Genomic DNA, 20042 nt, shown 5'->3' with positions numbered 1-20042 from the left:
CAATATGATTCAACCTTTATTGATTCTATAAAGCATTGTAAGCGTTAGACCCTCCCCACGATTTTATGAGTAAAATTTGGCTTTTGCTACTTTTATTCTGTGAGATTCAGACAGCTGTGAGATGCAGTGCTTGTGGTGGGATCCCTTTAATGGCTGGGTGGGACTCCAGTTGAGGCTAGGTGAGATGCTTAGTCCTCTTTGCTTCTTCTTCTTTCCTTTCCTGCAGTAAGTTTTCTGTTTTCAGTCTTATACTGTTACAGTCTTTCAATATATGTCTTTCAATTTATAAGAACTCTTCAGTTCTTGATTGATGCACCTGAGATTTCCATTCCACTTTAAGATCCATCAACTGCAAGTTAACCTCTACCATCCTACGGTTTTAAATTTTTGAATCTGAGATTGTTTGATTAGAGTCCCATTAGACCAGAACACTTCTATCATTGGCTTCATTAGCTAATAACCTGATGTTGTTTTCTGTAGGATTTATCAACTCAATACTAAGAACTCCTCAGAGGGAGTTTCTTTTTTTTGACTGAGTTATTTTCTGTTCCCATAAGTGTGGCAGCACCCTTGTTTTGGGTGCTTTCCTGCTGCATCTAGGAGTACTCACCTGGAGACATCCAACCCTTGGATTGGGCTGATTCTTGGGGGGTTTGTTCCTCACACTATAAGGAACATACAGTCCAAGTTTAGTTCAGATCTAACTACCGGATTGGAAATTACTTTAGTCCCTAAATTTCTGGTGTTTTAACTTGCTATTTCTGAAACTTAATCTGTTGAGCCTAATCTAACCATCAGATTTATAGCATACTTTGGGGATTCATTTAACCTCATTTGGCCCTCCTTCGACCAGAATTTGAAGGTGATCAGACCATTGGCTTGTAATTATTTATTTTCTCCAATTCTGGTTTTTGGATAGCTATTGTGATTTTGTCCATTGAGTTGCAGCCTAACACCTATCGGTAGGGTTATTAACTCCATCAATTGGTTTCAGAGCCATGCCTACTTTAGCCTCTAATCCCTCTGAGTCAGGAGAAGAGGAAGTATCCATGAGGCAACTTGCTGATATGATCAGAAGCTTATCTGATCATATGGTTTCTTTGGAGCAATGTGTGGATACTATATCACAACATCAACATACTCCAGAAGATCATATGGCCGAGCATTATACGACATCAGCCATTTCACAGATTACACAACAGTTCCATGGTAGAATGCCACAGAGAGCACCCACACCATAGGCACCACCGGTATTATTTAAGGATCATGTGAGGTCCTATTTTAACAACGCTGCTAGTTTTCCTCCTAGGCGCAATGATGATTCACAGAAGGTAAAACTGGATTTGAAGGAGTATGGTGGAAAGCTTGATCCACAAATATTCCTTGATTGGTTAAATGCTATTGATGACTACTTTGACTGGTACAACATGATTGAAGCACGGAAAATGAAACTAGTCAAGACAAAATTAGTTGGGCTAGTAAGAGAATAATGGAGACTACAAGAACGAAGGATGCAAAATCAAGGCACTCCTCGCCCCCCCCCCCCCTACTACTTGGCATGAGATGAAAGATGAGTTAAAGGGCAAGAATCTTCCAATCTTTTGTGACTCACCTCCCTGATCAGCTGAATACACTATGACAAGGCACTTTATCCTTGGCTGAATACAGAGAGAGGTTTGATGCATTATTAGCAAGGACAGGAGTCGAAGAAAGTGACATACAATTGGCGTCACGATATAAGCTTGGACTAAGGCCAAAAGTTAGAAGAGCTATGGGTATGACTAACGTATATGACATTCAAGATTGCAATCTGTGGGTAGGGACTCTTTAATGTCTCGGTTATGTTCACTCCCAAGGGTTTCTTCTTCTTCTTCTTTTATTATTTACACGGTATCAGAGCAAGATGTCTAGGGTCTGCTACAACCTTCCTAGTATCTTGTCTCCTCCTTTTCAAGGTTTCAATCATCATTGATTGATTCATTTCAGTTCACAGTTTTGAGATGTTCTTCATTTTTTGTTTGAAAGGGGTGCAGCACCCTATGCTGTACTTTCAGACTGTTTAGAGACTAGTTCCTCATTGGAGATTGAGAACTAGGTCTTCTTTGTTGGTAGAGATTGATCTATGGAGTGAAGAATGCATTCAAGACCATAGAATTCAAGTTTTATTGAAGTTTTTGAGTCAACTTTTGGGGCAGAAGTGAAGATTGATTTCTGTCAGGGCTTTGTCAGGGTTTTAGATCGACTTCTGCAGGAAGGGTTTGAAATCGATTTTTTGTTGCATATTTGTGATTGATTTCTTCACCAAAGTGATTGGAGATTGATTCTTGTTGTGTTTGAAGTTGGAGATCAACCTCACTTTGAGGTTTGAAGATTGGACTTCCCTTTTCAGGGTTTTGGGAGCTGAGATCGACTTTTTCAGGGTTTTGAGAGCTGAGATTAATTTTCTCAGGTTCTTTTACTACTTCTCTGAATCCTTTGATAAGTGTTGCAATTTACATGCGTTTTGTGTTTGTTGAAATGCCTGAGTATCGAAGAATGTTATCAGTGAAGTTGTGTCTTCTTCATCTAACCATATTACTGAGAAGAAGTTAGAAGGAATCAGCAACTTGATTATTAGATTGGTGTTGATTGGTAGGGATCAGCAGGATCATTTGACCAAGACCAAACCTAAAGATGATCATCTTGATGTGCAACAGATGCAGAATTAGCGAGAGCAGCTTGCAGTTATGGGATTTCTAGATGGTCTTGGGAAGGAGTTTGACTCTGTTCCATAGTTGTCAAGATGTTGCCTAGTCGTCCAGCCGCCTTGCTCTTACCTTGAATTCTGATGTCACCTCGGTCGCCTAAACGACGCCTTGTCGCCTTAGTTTTTAACCCCTTCCATCACCTTGATTCGCCTAGGCGCCTTAACAACTATGGTCTGTTCGCTCCCAGATACTTGGTGGTGATAAGGTAGCCACACTTTCTGACACTTTTTTCACGAGTTCTACGAGTATCTCGTGAGACTTCTCATGATTCTACTCATAGTTATCAAGGCAGCAAGGCGACCACGGCGTTAAAGAGGGCCCAAAATCAAGTCGACACCAACAAGGCGGACCAAGGCGTGCAAGGCACCAGCCTAGGTCACCAAGGAGCCTGGACGCCTAGGCGACGCCTTGATAACTATGATTCTACTGTTGTGGATAGTTCAGCCTTGGCCTCTTTCCCACCTAGCCATGGTCCTAGTAGTGGAAAGGACTGGTGCTAGCCGTGGTCGTGGGGGTGGTTCTAGCAAAGCCCCTATATCTGGGAAAGCACCTACTTCTGGCTCAGATCCTTTAGGCATGGTGAAGACCTGTCACCATTGTGGTCGTACCAAACATATCCAACGCTTTTGTTGGAAACTTCATGGAGTACGAATCCCAAAGATGATTCTTCTCCAAGCTCTGAAACCATGATGGAATATTTGGAGAATTGAACTTATGTCAATGAGACACAAGCCCACTCTAATTGATAATAATGATATAGAAGTACAAGTTACAATAATACCCTTAGGGCAACACAAGATAAACCCTACAGGACCATTATACCCTTGTACCCAAAATACAACACTATCTTACTGAGACAACAGAGACATCTCTAAGTAATCAAAAGTTTAAAGGTGTCTACTTCTGGAGCCAGTTTGAAACATTCTAAGAAGAAATGAGAGAGATTGCAGCACCCTTTGTCCACATGACAGTAACTTGGCATGATCTATTTTGGAGATACTTAAATACATGTCAACTAGAACTAGTCAAAAGAAAAGAGCAATTAAATTCTCATAGCTGTATCCTCACTTTAAGATTTTGGAGTCTCTCCATGTCCAACACTTTGTGCCCATCTCTACATAAGACAGGCATTACTGTGTGATTGGATGCATCATAAAGCTTCATTAAGCTGATAAGGGAAAAAGAAAAATAATACTAGCAATGTCTGACATTGATTAAGGAATTCCTTTAAGACAAATACAAACACGGAAACAGAAATCTTAAACCAAAAGGGAGTCCAAAGAAATGAAAACAAAAAAAACAGCCAAACTACAGTGGAAGAGATGGTATGCAGACAACAGTGCACATAAAGTCTGACATCCCTTGCTTGTGAGGTCTTCAGCTGTGCAGTCAGCCAACTAATGCATCTTAAACAGAGCTGAAGCTGGAAGCCAAGGTCCACACAACTATGGAAGGGGAAGACAAATTCATTTTTTGCATTAATAGTTTGTGAATCCCAAGCCTCATTACAACAAGGTTAACTCGCAAAGGCAGGGCATTGAATGTTTGTTACTGGTAATAAGAAGAGACAGGACAACAGCAGTAAGATTCCATACACCCAGCCCAAAAGAGTAACAAAAAAACATTGAACTTCACACAGGGATGCTTTTGCAACACACCTCAAGATCACTGGACGATACAGGTTCATCATTAAGAAAAGCTTCAGCAAGTTGATCATCAACCTCAGACACCACTTCTATTAGTTCACGCCGCTTTTCTGCAACTAAAGCCTCCATATTGGTAGGAATGTCTGAGATGACAATATTTTCACTGTTAAGAAAGGAGGAGAAAAAAAAAGGTAAGAAACAAGAAGGTAATAGAACATGTTGAAGATGTAGAACTAACATCCGAATTAAGTACAACCAAGAGCATAATGACATACCCACTGGAACCATGAAAGTAATAAGCTTTTAACTGGACAAGGTCCACAAGACCCTGAAATTCCTCTTCCAATCCAATAGGAACTTGCACTGCTGCACTATGATGTCGGAGTTTAGACCTTGCCTGCAAAATAAAGTCCCCACTTTAAGCATAACATTGATATCTCAAAATTCTATACGAATACACAATCACTTAATACAAATGTGAACAAATTTCCAATCCAGCTCAATCTCGTGAACACACATCTTATTTCAAAAGAACATCAAATGTATGTGTTAAGATATGTGTCATGATCGCATATCTTAACAGTATGTAAATCTAGTAAAGGCGTCTCAAGAAGAATGATGTGCTTTATCGATAACCTCTTTATAGCACAACCTCACAACAGAAGAGGACTAGTCTCAAGTAATGACTGCATACAAATTTGTCAGAGATTTAGTGAATGAAAACCCTGCAAAGTCATTAATAACATAAGACCAATAACATATGCACTTTAGGACTGAGAAGATTATCAACTGATAGGGTTCTGTCCTCCAATAGCCTCTATTCCTCTATGTTCAGAGATATCATGAAATATTGACTGAAGTGATTTCTCTCTGATGCGGATCTAGGGTTCCGAAACCCAACTCGGATCGCTTATGGCCCCACCCAATCAACAAATAGCTCAACTCTAATAACCAGTGGCAATCTCATAATATATCAGAATTTTCAAGGGGTTGTTACTTAGGTATGTAAAGAAGAAGGGACACAAAGGGGATTACTATTTATTGAATAGGGACAAACTTGGAAGCAATATAAGGTATGGGACAAAACAAAATTAATAGAAGAGAGGGATAATAATGGTAAAACAAGCACAAGGGAGGAAGGGGAAGAAGGTCGCACACACAGTCACAGGCTTTCACAACTCAGCTTTTCAATTCTATTCAATCTAAATATTTCAGTTACAACCAAGTATTTAAAGAAAATAATAAAGACTCCTAATCGATTCTAAAGCCAAAACACAACTTGACTCTAACATGGACTTTAAAGCTGAAATAAAATCCTAAATCAAACTCTGCCACTAATTAGCCTATTAAAACTAAAATAGGAAATTACAGAAAAATCCAAATATTAACTCTAATTAAATAACTAATCTAAACTCTAAAGTACCCTACTGAACCCAAAAACCCAATTGGACCCAGTTCATCTCCAACTGGATTCCAAAACGGGTTCGGGCCGGTCTATGGAAGTGCTCCTGCATCACTCTCTCTTCCAGAAAGAGGAAGAATTCCACCATTAAATATGTCAATTAGCTTCCTAGGATATAACCAAGAATCCCCAAACAGTGCCAGAAATGGACAAAACCACCCTTGCAAATGCATAGTGCATGGGAATACGATCCAATGACACCTCCAACTCCATGCATAAAAAACTCATGTTCCAAATTACTATCCCTCTATGCACCAAGTAACCTGCCCAGGGTAATGCAAGACTCGACCTCAAACCAGGGAAACCAGCGGGAGATTGATTGCAGCAGGATCAATACAAAAGAACAAAATTAAATAACTAAAACTCTTTTATTGCTATTTTTTGTTTACATATGAAGAACATCAAAGGGTAGGAAAAGAAGAAGAAAGGGACATAGAAGGGTGGATAGGCTCAGCTATCTCAGCCCATCATCCTCTCACCCAGGGCTTCTCACCCACAGTATCTCACCATCGTCACATCTCACAACTTCATCAATAGCTCTTTTCTCGTCAATCTCTGTCCCGTTTCTGTTCAGCCGTATATTTATTTATAATAACCCAATTACAAAAGCAACCCATCCTAATCTAAGTAGGAAACCAAAGAATCCTAGGAAAGGAAACTACTAATTTAATAAGACCCAAAAATAGAAACTAAATTTTAGTTAATAAAATCTCAATTAGAAGGCTGATATATTCCTCCTTCCGCTAGCTGTCCATGGGCCCCACAGTATTCCACAATTTATTTCCTCCATGCGAGATGGCCATTGGGCCCATAGTATTCCACGATTTATTTCCTCCATGCGAGATGGCCATGGGGCCCACACAATCTGATCTTTATCCCCCCAAATCTGGGAATTAACTCCCCTACAAATCAGCAGGTCGATAGCTATATTCTCCCCCAAATAAGGCTGGCTCAATGGATTTAATTAAACCCAGAATATGGGCTGAAAAACATAACCGATCTGCATTACAAGGTTGCAGATGGAAGGGCAGGGCAGGCTGCTCCCTCGATCGCATCCCTTGACTGCGCCTTCTTTAGTTGCTATTCCTGGTATGGCAGAACTTCCTTCCCCTCTACCCCCTTCTCCCCTTACCTCCTTACAACCCCAGGGTAGGGCCTTGACCCTTCGCGCTCTGCCCTTCGTCAATCGATAAGCCCATACCATAATATGGGCCCAAGCCTCCAACTAATACAACCCACCACCAGGCCTTACGTTCTCCAGCCATCCGGCCTTCTAAGGCCCACCCTTCTCCCCACCTTATAGCCCATCTGGCTTCTAATATTCAACTCCCCATCTGGGCTGGACCCTAGTGCCCTGGCCCCTCCACTTCCCCACCCAAAACCACTTCTTTTGTTCGTGGGTTCGGTGCACCAGACAATCCACCCCCAACCCACCTCCCATCCAACCCTTCATCTCAGCTCGAACACCCCATGTCCTCTATTTCGTCCCATCAACCAAATTCCCCTTCCCCACGGCTTCAACCCCAGCCGCCCCCTCCCCCGGTCCACCTTGGTGCTGCTCCCCATCAGCTCCCCGCCATCATCCGCCCTCCAGCTTCTTCTCCCACCCCTCTCTAGGCATATCACCGTCGACACTGCAGCACCCCTTCAATGTTCCACCCTTCTCTTGCTAGTTCCTCCTCCATGGAGCATGTGCAGCACCCTTCCCCACCATCCAATGAACCATGGATTTTTTGGGAATACCAGAGGCTTAACAAACCCTCCAAATATGCCGAGATTTGTTCCTTATCAAGTTGCATCGTTCGTCATTCTGTTGCCTTATTGAATCTAGAGTTAAGGAGGTTAATGCTCCCCATATTGCCTCCTTAATTGCCCCCTCTTGGTCCCTTCTTACAAATTACTCCCACCGAACTCCTCCAAAAATCACATTTTGTTGCTCTCCTCTTCCTCTCAGTTCCTTCACCTCAAAATTTCCGATTTGTATTGGGAACTCCAGCTTCTTCTTCACCGCTATCTATGCCTTTTAACTACTCCTCTGAGAAAGTATCCTTTTGGGGAGACCTTCATCATATTTCCTTGCAGGTTGGGTCCCTTCCATGGGGATTGGGTGGTGATTTCAATGTTATTTGTTATAGTCATGAGAAGCAAGGTGGTGATCGATTAGATGAGTCTTCTGCTGATGCTTTCAATGAGTGCATTGAAGACAGCTGTGAATGACTTGAGGTGGTCCGGCCTTAAATTCGCTTGGCACAATAGAAGAAGCGGCGACTCTAAGTATCGGTTGCATATAAGCTTGACAGGATCCTGGTCAATGAAGCCTGGCTCTCCATCTTCCCCTCCTCCCATGCTTCCTTTGACCCCCTGGTATTTCTAACCATAGCCCCATCCTTTTTCTTGTCCAGCCCTACATTTCCTTTGGTCCCAAACCCTTCAAATTCTTTGACATGTGGTCCTCTCACCCAAATTTTCTCTCCATTGTTAAAGAGGCCTGGTATCAACCAGTTCAAGCCTTTCTACCCCTATTGCCTTTGTCAGGAAGCTTCGGAATGTTAAAAAGCCCTCAAAGTTTGGAAGTCCACCAACTTTGGGAACATCTCTTTGATGGTTTCAGATTGTAGGAGCAAGCTTTGTGATATTCAGTTGAGGCTCCAATCTGACATCCATAATTCCTCTCTAGAAGATGAAGAAAGAGTGGTCTCCTTGGAGCTTCTCTCCTTGCTTGCCCAAAAGGAGAGTTTCTTAAGGAAACATTCGAGGATAAAATGGTTGGAGCTTGGTGATTCTAATACTGCTTACTTTCATAAATTCATGAAATCCAGATTAAATATCAACTCCATTCCCATGTTGCTGACTAGTGATGGATCCCCTCTCCTCTTTGTTGAAGATATTAAACCAGAGGCAGTTGGCTACTTCAAGGAGATTCCCAGGCCATCGTCTCTAGCATCCACTAGGCCCATCCTTGAGAATCTGCTCAATAAGTTCATTCCTAGTCATCTCATGAGCACTCTCCAGGCCATCCCCTTAGAAGAAGAAATCTTAGCAATGGTTCTCTCCCACAAGGCTAACAGAGACACCGGCCCCGATGGTTTTAGCATGGGATTCTTCTTCTCTTCCTGGGACATTATAAAAGATGACCTTATCAAACCCCTTAAGAGTTTCTTCTTCAATCCCAGTCAGATCAAGGGAATCAATCACACTATCCTTTGCCTCATCCCCAAAAAGGAAGGTGCATCTATAATGTCAGACTTCAGGCCCATTTCTTTTTGCAACCTCCTATACAAGTTCATTGCCAAAGATCTTGCCAATAGGTTAAAGTTAGTACTTGACTCTCTTGTCAGTAACAACCAATCAGCTTTCATCGCCAATAGGAGCATTTCGAACAATATCCTCCTTTGCAACGAGATAGTCAGAGGGTTTGATAGGAAATCACACTCCCCAGCTACTCTCACGAAGATTGAAACCCAAAAAAGCCTTTAACTCTTTACGGTAGGACTATATTTCTAAGGTTTTGACAAGATGCCTTTCCCCCAGTGTTTGTTAATTGGATCCATCATTGTATCTCTTCTCCCTGCTTCTCAGTGTTGATCAATGGCAGTCTAGCTGGTTACTTTGCCTCCACCGTGGGTATCGTCAAAGCTGCCCCCTCTCTCTGCTCATCTTCACCCTTGCCCTTGAAGCTCTCCATAGAAGCATTCAATGTTGTACATATCAGTTGCTTATCTCTCCCACCCCAAAGTGCAAGGCTCTTAAGCTCACTCACAAGGGCTTCGTGGATGATTTCATGATCTTCTCAAAAGCAAACATTTTTTTATCTTGAGCATTATGTCTTGTCTGCAAGATTTTGAGGGGTTGTCGGGCCTTCATATAAATCCGTCCAAATCTCTCCATTGGTCATCTTCCGATCAAGTATCTAGGCTTGCAATTGATTCCGGCCAGGTTGACAACCCATCACTGCACTCCTATGTTGGACCTTATGCATAAGAAACTTCCAACTCTGGAAATGCAAGCTTCTCTCCTATGCAGGTCACCTGGAGTTGATCAGATCAGTCCTTCAGTCATGTTATATACTGGTCCGGTATCTTTGGGTTACCTCAGTCTACCATCAAGAGGTAAATTCAGCTGGAATTCTCAAACTCATATGGAAGATTGTAGCTAAGAAGAAAAGGCATCTAGGTTGACTGGATCTTCTCTGGTCCTCTTCGCAATGATTCTAGTTGACAGCTCCTTCCAATTCTGATGTTTCCTGAGTCTAGCGCAAAATTCCAAAGCTTAGGCCTTCGCTCTTGGGGTTGTTACTTGCCATATTGATGATGGGGCCTCCACCTCCCTCTGGCTAAATCATTGGCACCCTATGGGGGTTCTTCATACAGGAGGTGTTCAAACCATTTACAGTGCAAGACTTGCCAAGCATTCCATGGTTGCAGATCATTAGCCATAATGATTGGGAGCCCCCGCCGTCCTCTTCTCCCCTGTTAGATACCGTCTAGAATGCCTCATCTTCCATTCCTAGAGGGCCTCATAGTAGGGGAGATAATGTTGTTTGGTCTTCATCAGATCTTGTGGGTCCATATCTCCTTGGCACAAGTTAGTATGGTTCAAAGGCCCTATCACTTGCCACAGCTTCACCATTTGGCAAGCCCTCTCAAACTGCCTCCCAATATAGTCCTTTCTCATTCACTGTCAGATTCCAGTCTCTCCTTCTTGTTGCCTCTGTTGGAATGCTTAGGAAGATGTGGATCATTTATTCTTTGCTTGCCCTTTTCCTCTTCCATTTGGAAAGGGCTCTTGGCAAAATGTTGGCCTAGAAACCAAAGGATTCTTCCACTTGTGAGGGAATGGATCTGGGTGGATGTCCTTTGCTGGTAAATCTCCCCATGATGTTGTAGGCAAGCTAGTATTTGGTGCCGCTATAAACCACATATGGATAGAGCGCAATCTCAGAAAATGGTCCGCCAACTCCAGATTCTTTCAGCAAATTTGGGACTCCATCTCCTTTGATATCAAGAGCCAGCTTGCTATGGTTTCCTCTAGTTGTGTAGATTCCCCAAGGAACAGACATATTGTTGTGTCTTGGGGTCTGTCCCTCTCCCTTCTGCAGCCCTCTTCCTCCTCTCCTTGAGGAATGGGATTAGTTTGTACGTAATTTTTTCTTCCTTTTCTCTTTTCTTCCCCTTCCTGGGGCCCCTTGTATCCAATGTTCTAAATCTTGGTTTTCAAGGCTGGTTTCAACCAGCCAAGAAACAAAGATTTCCCAGGTGCTATTTTTTGGGCAAAACTCGACATGTCAGGGGCTGGTCAAACCTGGTCGAGACTACCGAAACTGGGCTGGTTGAAATTGGGTAACATTGGTCGAAACTTGGTATTTTTTTTTTTTGTCGAAACTGGTCTAAATTATCGATATTTCTGAAATATTGTCGAAATCTGATTGATACAGTATTACATATGGGTTTCATCTCGGAAACTTGGAGAAACGGAGATCTTGAACCATGCTTGTATCTCCTTTCTCCCTTTTGGTAATGAATTTTTTATTCATAAAAAAATAAAAAAAGCATGTTTCTCCCCCAATGCTACCATACACATGAAGACGCAAATCTTTTAAGGAACAACAGAATGCCACATTATTTTTGCAGGGAATGAAGTATCTTTATCACTATGAGATACCAAAGAAAAACATATCCACAAAAAAAGCTTTTCTGGGCTTACATTTGAAAGCCGCCTCCTTAGTCTCATTCAGCTGCAGATGTACAAACTCAGACTAATGAGATGTACAAAATACGGAAGCAACGGTTTCTTGTTTTAAGAAATCCTGATAACTGTGGCAAATACATTTTTAATGAACTAGTCCTAATAACCTCCCAAACCAGCACCTCCTCCCATGATACCAGTAGCATAAAGCCATCCTTGAATATATTATATTGATCTCCGGAAACATAACAGGGAAGCACACGCCCCTGTACAGGGATGTACAGGTGTTAGAAGGAAAAGCTCCCCCCCCCCACCCCAAAAAAATATATATATATATTTCACAAAGAGACTCGTAAACTGGGTACGCCATTTTTTTTTTTTGTCGGATTCATTCCAATTCCATGAGGATGGGAAAGGATTTGAGATTAATCATAGCCTATCTATGGCTGTAACTAGAGCGTTGGTAGGCAAAATGATTCAGGAGCACTTCCATGGCCCGTTTGGAGGTCCATATCAAGATGAACCGGGTACAACTATGGTTGGTTGTTCAGTAGGTTATTTAGGAGGTTTTATTTTACTAGGAGAAGTATTATGTAATATTGTAATCTTTTATTTTGGGTAGGATACGTAGGAAGAGTTTAGCAAGTTTAGGAGTTATTTTTGGTTAGGAATATTGGTATAGTTGTTTCCTTATTGGAGTCTTTTCCTTCTATTTATATGCTTGTCATTGGACCGATTCAAAAAATGGGTTGATTTGATTTTGTTTGAGTGCCTCGGTGTCCTTGCATGTGCGAACTCCCCCCCCTTCTTTCCATGCGATCCCTCTCTCTCATCTCTTCTTCTTATTCTTTGTTTCTCTCCCATCTCCCATATTTTCCTCAGTTTATAACTGTCGCAGGTACCGAACTGATGAACCAGCAAGCTCTGCTCCGTTTTACAAATGCCAACTCAACAGCCCCATCTATAGCAGCTTTGATCTCTCTCAGTTATTGCCTATTCAGCCTCAAGTCTTGGGGTTTTAATCGAATCCTTTGAGTAATCCAACCTGCAGGTTTTCAGCCCGGTATCTTGCAGGATTAGGAATTGCAAACTAAAACCAGCGACTGTTTCTCCTTCTACCACCAGGGCCTGTTGCAGAATAGTCTAATCCTCTTCTCCATGATTTACTGGGTTTATTCGTACCTGTGTTTTAGAGGTTCCAACATTGCGATTCAGGTCCAGAATTCCCAGCTCGATCAATTCCATCTTGAAGAAGATCTCCTCCTCAAAGCGAAACCCCTTCCCGTTGCTGGCTCCTACCACAAGGTAGGAGATGATTCTTACCCTTCCCCCCTTCCACATTATTCTCTTCTAAGGGTGACTTCCCTTTTTGCGCCTTCTTTTATCTCTAATGCTGTCATGTCCCTTAGTTTTTACTTCCAAGTTTATCCCTAGTTAATAATTATAAAACCCCTTGTGTCCTTTGGTCTTTGTTCTTTCAAGTTACCCTTTCCTTTTTAATTAATTACAGTCTTGTCACTCCCCTTTAACTTGAGATATTTACAATTCTGCCACTCTGTAGTCCATTCATATTGAACTATTTGGTGATTGAGTGGGCCCATAAGCAAATCCAATAGGATTTGTGACCCAGGTTTCCGCATCGATTGGTATTAGAACAAACCTAGCCATGGATTCCTTTGTGTTCAAGTTTAGAGTTTGCTTGCCCAACAGAAGCTTGCTATTTTGTTTATTAATGAAGGGCAAAGCAACAATTCGTTTCGCAAGCTATGGTGGATATGTTATCAAAGACCGGTGAGATCATCATTGAATCTAAGGATGATGTCTTCGTCGAATTCTCCATTTCTCAGTACTGTGATGGTGCTTACTATGAAGTGTTTGATTCTCCTCAGCGCAATATTAAATTGGGTCGAGAGTGGTTGGAAGAACAAAGAAGTGTCGTTGATTGCAACAGAAATTTGTGCACCCTACAGCCTTTGCATATGTGCCAGACATCCATTCTTCAAGGATTGGTCTATGAAATATCCTCGGAATCAAAGAAGGTGATATTGACAATGCGTCCACAGGACGAACCGACGAACTGAATGGGTCAACATAAGAGGAAGACCGCTCGGATGTGGGACAAGAAGCAATGGTCAAGGGAGATGAGACAGTTATTGTGGTTGAAGCAACAACAGACTCTACTACACTGAACATTCTACACATTGAGTTTGTTATTCCCCACATATTTCAAGACATGGATGCAAATTATGCAACCCTAAAGCTTCATATCTTGGATTTTGTTCGGGTTGCATACAAGAAGCAGATAGCCCCCGTTGGTGTGCTTTTCTTTCTATCGTTCTACCAAACTAGTGGTCGAGATTTTCTCAACACCAGGAGAATTGATGTAGGAACACTTCCATGACACTATATGAATTCGTTTGGAGGACCAATCGAGATGAACTGGGTCCAACTTGTTGGCCCTAAAAGTAGCGCCTCCCCACGACTCAGGTTCTAATCGCCTAACCTGCCTAAGGCAATAAGGTTGCACCCTCACTACAACATATTGGTTTTAGCATAGTGGTAGCGCCTGAGCCGCAAAAGGACCAACACAACTATGGCTGGTTGTTCAGTAGGTTATTTAGGAAGTTTTATTTTATTAGAAAAAATTATTATGTATTCTTTTATTTTGGATAGGATATATAGGATGAGTTTAGCAAGTTTAGGAGTTGTTTTTCGTTAGGAATCCTAGTATAGTTGTTTCCCTATTGGAGTCTTTTCTTTTTGTTATTTATATGCTTGTAACCAACGCATTGGACAGACTGAAAGAATGGATTGATTTGATTTTGTTTGAGTGCCTCGGTGGCCTTAAGTGTGCAAACTCCCCCCCCCCTCCTTCAGTGTGATCCCTCTCTCTAATCTCTTCTTCTTCTTCTCTGTTTCTCTCCCATCTCCCATATTTTCCTCAGTTTATAATTGTTGCGGGTACTGAACTGATGAACCAGCAAGCTCTGCTCCGTTTTGCCAACTCAACAGCCCCATTATAGCAGATTTGATCTCTCTTAGTTATTGCCTATTCAGCCTCAAATCTTGGGGTTTTAATCGAACCCTTTGAGTAATCCAACCTGCAGGTTTTCAGCCCTGGTATCTTGCTGGATTAGGATTTGCAAACTAAAACCAGCGACTGTTTCTCCTTCTACCACCAGGGTCTGTTGCAGAATAGTCTAATCCTCTTCTCCATGATTTACTGGGTTTATTAGTACCTGTGTTTTAGAGGTTACAACATTGCGATTCAGGTCCAGAATTCCCAGCTCGATCAATTCCATCTTGAAGAAGATCTCCTCCTCAAAGCGAACCCCCTTCCCGTTGCTGGTCTCCTACTACAAGGTAGGAGATGATTCTTACCCTTCCCCCGTTCCATGTTATTCTCTTCTAAGGGTGACTTCCCTTTTTTGCCCCTTCCATTATCTCTAATGGCATACTGTCCTTTAGTTTTTACTTCCAAGTTTATCAACAACAACAACAAACTATGCCTTATCCCATCTAAATGGGGTTGGTTACATGGATCCTTGCACATCAAAGTAAGAGAAAAGAAGAGATGAAGACACAAGAGATGAGAAGTGCGAAACAAGAAATGAAAGAGAAATGAAAGAGAAATGAAAGCAAAGGAAAGTAAGAAGAAATAGGCCTAGCCCAGGAAGTCAAGGAAATCTCAGCTATATGGGGTCGGCAACATGGATCTTTGCCGTCCAAAAGGCTCTATACGAGGTCATACTTGGTACAAGACCCAGACTACGCATGTCATTCCTCACAACCTCTCCTATGGTCATTTTCAGCCTGCCCCTAGCTCGTTTAGCTCCTTCAATCAGAATCAGATCACTCTTCATACTTCCAAGTTTATCCCTAGCTAATAATTATAAACCCCATTGTGTCCTTTGGTCTTTGTTCTATCAAGTGACCCTTTCCTACTTAATTAATTACAGCCTTGCCACTCCCCTTTAACTTTATATATTTACAATTCTGCCACTCCATTCGAATTGAACTATCTGGTGATTGTGTGGGCCCATAAGCGAACCCAATAGGATTTTGTGACCGGGATTTCCACATCACAAAAGCAGTGCATTATCATTCCCCTGCACTACATGTTTCTCTTTTTTTTTTTTAAATTGGGGGGGGGGGGGGTTAAGCTTCTGCTTCTTCAACTATAATGCACATTAGGAAATGTGGGGATTGAAACCAGATGAGATAGCCAATCATTAACTACAAAAGTTATAGGGAGGTGTCAATTGATTTTCTACACAAGCAAAGTCTCTAGGACAAAAGCTCTAGAGTACTCTGTGGCTATTCAGAATAAACTAAAACCAATCTAAGAATAAGCAACCAGGACAATTTCTCACTTCCATCAAGGTTCCACGTATTGATCAAGTCCGGTGCAGTACGGATGATTTGCTTCAGTGTTAGGGAATTTGGAGAACAGGAATTTAATGCTGGGAAAGAAAATTTAACAAAAAAAAAAGGCCAAAGATGTGGAGCAAGTAAGAGCAGCAGTTAGGAAGCATGAATCCTCCAGATGGTTCTGAAGGTAGGCTTTATTCTGATAATTTAAGTTTCCAAACAGCCCTAAACAGTCGTTTTGCAGCCACACCAAGTTGAAGGACTTAGCCAACTTAGCCAACTGCAGTGAGCAAGCACTGACTTATATTAGCAGTGTTGCACAAGCCTGCATGATCCAACCTGGCCTTCAATCAACAACTTACATGAAGGGCCACAGACAAGGATGATGCTTAAGCAAATTGCATTGAGTTTATAGAATGTGCATCACAGTTAAAATGATGAATCAGGAAACCATCCTAATAGGTTTCTTCCAGAGGTTTTCACAACTCTAGATATTCTTTTCATTTCATTCATATAAACCATTAATTAGCTTCTTCATTCATCAAAATATAACTCTAGAGAAACCTTTGAGCAATTAGAGATGAATACCCATATGCAATCATTGAAGTTTGAAAAGGCTTATAAACACCATCTGATCAGAAACTCTTATTCTCCAAAATCAGAGCTATTACCAATAAATATTAAATAAACTTCATAGAACTGTGGTAAATTTCAAAAAGTAGAAAGCTACAGCATTATATACCATTAGAAGTAAACCAGCACCGGAAAAAAAAAAACATGACTGGGGAAGAAGAAACATGAATATAAGATCCACAGAACATATGCCCCAATCACTCTTAAACAGTGTAAAGCATCAATTAGCACAACAATAAGTACAGTAGGTGGAATATTCACCTGGTTGAGGACCTTCCATGGGTCTGCTCCCATACGATCAAGTTTGTTAATAAATGCAACCCTAGGAACTTCATATCTTCTCATTTGCCGATCAACAGTAATAGACTGACTTTGTACACCACCAACACTACAAAGGACAAGTATGGCACCATCAAGAACACGTAAAGCCCTTTCTACTTCAATGGTGAAATCGACATGGCCTGGAGTGTCAATTATATTAACCTGGAACAAAAAAATAGAGAGGTTATTATAAATACAATGGGGAGACCCCATAAACCAAAATGAATTAACATGTCCATAGTAAAGATAACAGACTAATATGTTACGTGTATCTCATAGACGCTTAAGAGCTTGAATGTGTTAATGACACTATCCAAGATTATGACAACGAAGGAATGAGAAGCAAAGAAGAACAATGTCAATACTGTATCATATTCTCCATCATAAGGGCTACTTCTTTTCTTTTCTTTTCTTTTCTTTTCTTTTCTTTTCTTTTTTTTTTTTTTTTTTTTTTTTTTTTTTTTTTGGGGGGGGGCGGAGGGGGGGAAGAGAGAGAGAAAGAACGTAAAACTCAACACATGTTTTCAGAGTGAAGAATAAATAAAGCAAAACCAAAAGTCTTCATTAAATTGCCGACTCCAGAGTTCTTAATCCCAATACCAAAATACTAAATTAATAAAGCAAAACTGAAAGTCTTCAACAAAATGCCAACTTTAATAATAATCCCAATACCAACATACTAAATCAAGAAACATGGGAAGGAAGGATAATATCAAACTGTCAGAAAACCGATAAATCTGAGTAAAATCCTGATTTACCTAATGAATCATACACCATCCGGGGGCTATCAAAATGATATATTACTTGTCAATACATCCCATCTAGTGCTACATCATAAACAAATTGTATACTTACAATATGATCCAATTTGTAGGCATATATTCACAAAGAAAACTCAACATTATTTTCTTTTTAAAAAAAAAAACAACCAAAGACAACTAAAGTAGAAATAGAGCTAATTGATAAGGTTACAGGGATCATCATAGATAAATTGGCATCCACAGAATCCTTGTGGATACTGGAAAGCTAAAATAATTCACTGTTTAACTAATTTGACCTAACAATATATTAGATCATCATCCAGACAGGACCCATGCAAATCCAATTTCCGGGGACTTAAAATTCGAATATGTAAATAAAGAAAACCTTTAACAATTTCGGAGCCTGCAGGAGAGAATTTTGAAACGTAAATGTAATCAAACTCAACATAAATCGATTTGTTTTTGAGCTGAATCAAATTAGTACCAGAAAAAAACTAAGAAAGGTTAAAACCAAATTACCTATGACGAAAGGAAGACGTATATCAAAAGAGGCATAGAAAGAGGACAAGACGCACCTGATAATCTTTCCAGGTACAGTAAGTGGCAGCAGATTGGATCGTTATACCCTTCTCTCTCTCTAAATCCATGGAATCCATCTTCGCACCAACACCATCTCTTCCTCTGACCTCATGAATCTCGTGAATTCTTCCAGTGTAAAACAGAACCCGTTCAGTAAGTGTCGTCTTACCCGAATCAATATGTGCAGAAATACCAATGTTCCGAAGCTTCTCCATGGCTTCCTTCCACCAAGCTTCCTTTTCTTCCTTGGCTCTAGCCAAATTCCCCGCAGAGAATGTCCGTCTTTGGCCATTTTCGAATACGAAAACCGCAAAAGGCGATGACGAAAATGAGATAGAAGAGGAAAGAGTGTTCTCTGAGCATAGAGCATAAAGAAGACGAGTTGAAGATCTTACCGATCTGGCCATAATTGTCTGGGTTTGGAGTTAATCCGTTAATCTTCTAAAGCCGTAAGCAAAATGCTAAACCTTCCTCTTTTGGACTCCACTCCAGTCTGCAGGAGTGTGAGATAGAGAGGAAGACGAGATTTTCTCCAGGGTTTAGAGTCTTCAGTGATGAGCTCGGGTCGAGCCTCAACAATCAGGGATCTTTCCCAGAGCCAAAAGTCGTGAATGTCAAAAGTCAATACTGCCCTCAAGACTGTAATTCTGTAATAAAAACCCATTACGGTTCCAAATCCGTGTAACTGCGTAGATATCGACCGGCAAAAGTTTTTTTTTTTTTTTTTTTTGAAAAATTTCATGTACCTCCCTGAGGTTTGCCTTAAATACACTTTTATCCGTAAGATTTTAAAATTTTCATGTACCTTCGCTTCTTTTCAAACTAATTAACAAAAACACCCAATTCGTTAACTGTACACGTTAAAACGTTAAAATTGTGTTTTAATTGACCAAAATACCCTCATCTTCCCCAAACTGTGTAGGGTTTGAAAAAAAAAATTCCCTTCTTGAAAACTTATCGATTTGGGGAAGATGAGTTCCAGGTTTTTTCAAACCCTTCACCATAAAATGCCTCTGTACTTTCTTCACCCTCTCCTGCATCCTCAAATATCGATCCTCATGAATACCCAGTAATATCTTCTTAAGATTAGGGATTTCACTCACTGAAACCTCGATAGAGAACGAATTCCAGTTAAGAACATTGCTGAATGGTTACACGTAATTCTGTGAAATCAACATCGGCACACACTCTGCATAGATGTCCTCCACGAGCCTTGCGCTCACAACTTCATGTTCACTTGGGTAGATACAAAGTCCACTACCCACACCATTCCAAAAACCCTCCACTAAGCTTTGCAAATCTTCTCCTAAACTTATCCAGAACCTTATATTAATGTTTGAGCAAAAAACACTAATGGTTTTCTAGGGTTTCATTTTTTGCTAAAAAATCTATAAAACCTTCAGTTCACTACATTAAGTCATTCCTTTTTTTTCTTTTTTAAATTTTCCTCTCTGCTTTTTATTTGGGTTTTCACCTGTTTCACTGCTTTGGACTGGAAATGCAGAAACCCTACGTTTCTCCCTCAAAGGAGACCGCTTTCAACGTTTTGGGTCTGCGTTGTTTTTGTGTGTTGTTGTGGTATGTCTGAACTCGAGTGGGTTTGTTGCAGTTTTTACTGTGAAAGTAGCGGAGTGGTTAGAAATGCATTTGGGATGAGAACGGAAAGAGTAGGAGGAAGAGATGAACAATGCGTCGGTGATGGCGGCAGCGGCTACCGGAAGCCGGGGCTATGGGAACACATCTCCTCTGGTGGTCATTAGGTCACGATTTGGGAAGAAGAGTTGCAGTTATCGCAGGTTTTTTCTTGAAACTTATTGATTCGGGGAAGATGAGTTGC

General features: G+C 41.0%; 1 protein-coding gene across 1 annotated transcript in view; it reads right to left on the bottom strand.

The window, feature by feature from the left end:
* Positions 1-18722, bottom strand: part of LOC122669817 (elongation factor G-1, mitochondrial-like) — a 28555-nt gene extending 9833 nt beyond the window's left edge. The window contains exons 1-4 of the mRNA XM_043866679.1: positions 18202-18722; positions 16806-17027; positions 4669-4790; positions 4406-4556 (exon numbers count right to left, since the gene is read on the bottom strand). Coding sequence (XP_043722614.1) covers positions 4406-4556; positions 4669-4790; positions 16806-17027; positions 18202-18612 — 906 coding nt within the window. The 5' untranslated portion in view covers positions 18613-18722. The remainder of the gene's footprint in view (positions 1-4405; positions 4557-4668; positions 4791-16805; positions 17028-18201) is intronic.
* Positions 18723-20042: the final 1320 nt, after the last annotated feature.

Source organism: Telopea speciosissima, chromosome 1 (genome assembly GCF_018873765.1).
Source record: "Telopea speciosissima isolate NSW1024214 ecotype Mountain lineage chromosome 1, Tspe_v1, whole genome shotgun sequence".
Taxonomy (NCBI): domain Eukaryota; kingdom Viridiplantae; phylum Streptophyta; class Magnoliopsida; order Proteales; family Proteaceae; genus Telopea; species Telopea speciosissima.
Note: the sequence above shows the minus strand (reverse complement) of the source record. Positions and strands in the feature narration are given on the sequence as shown.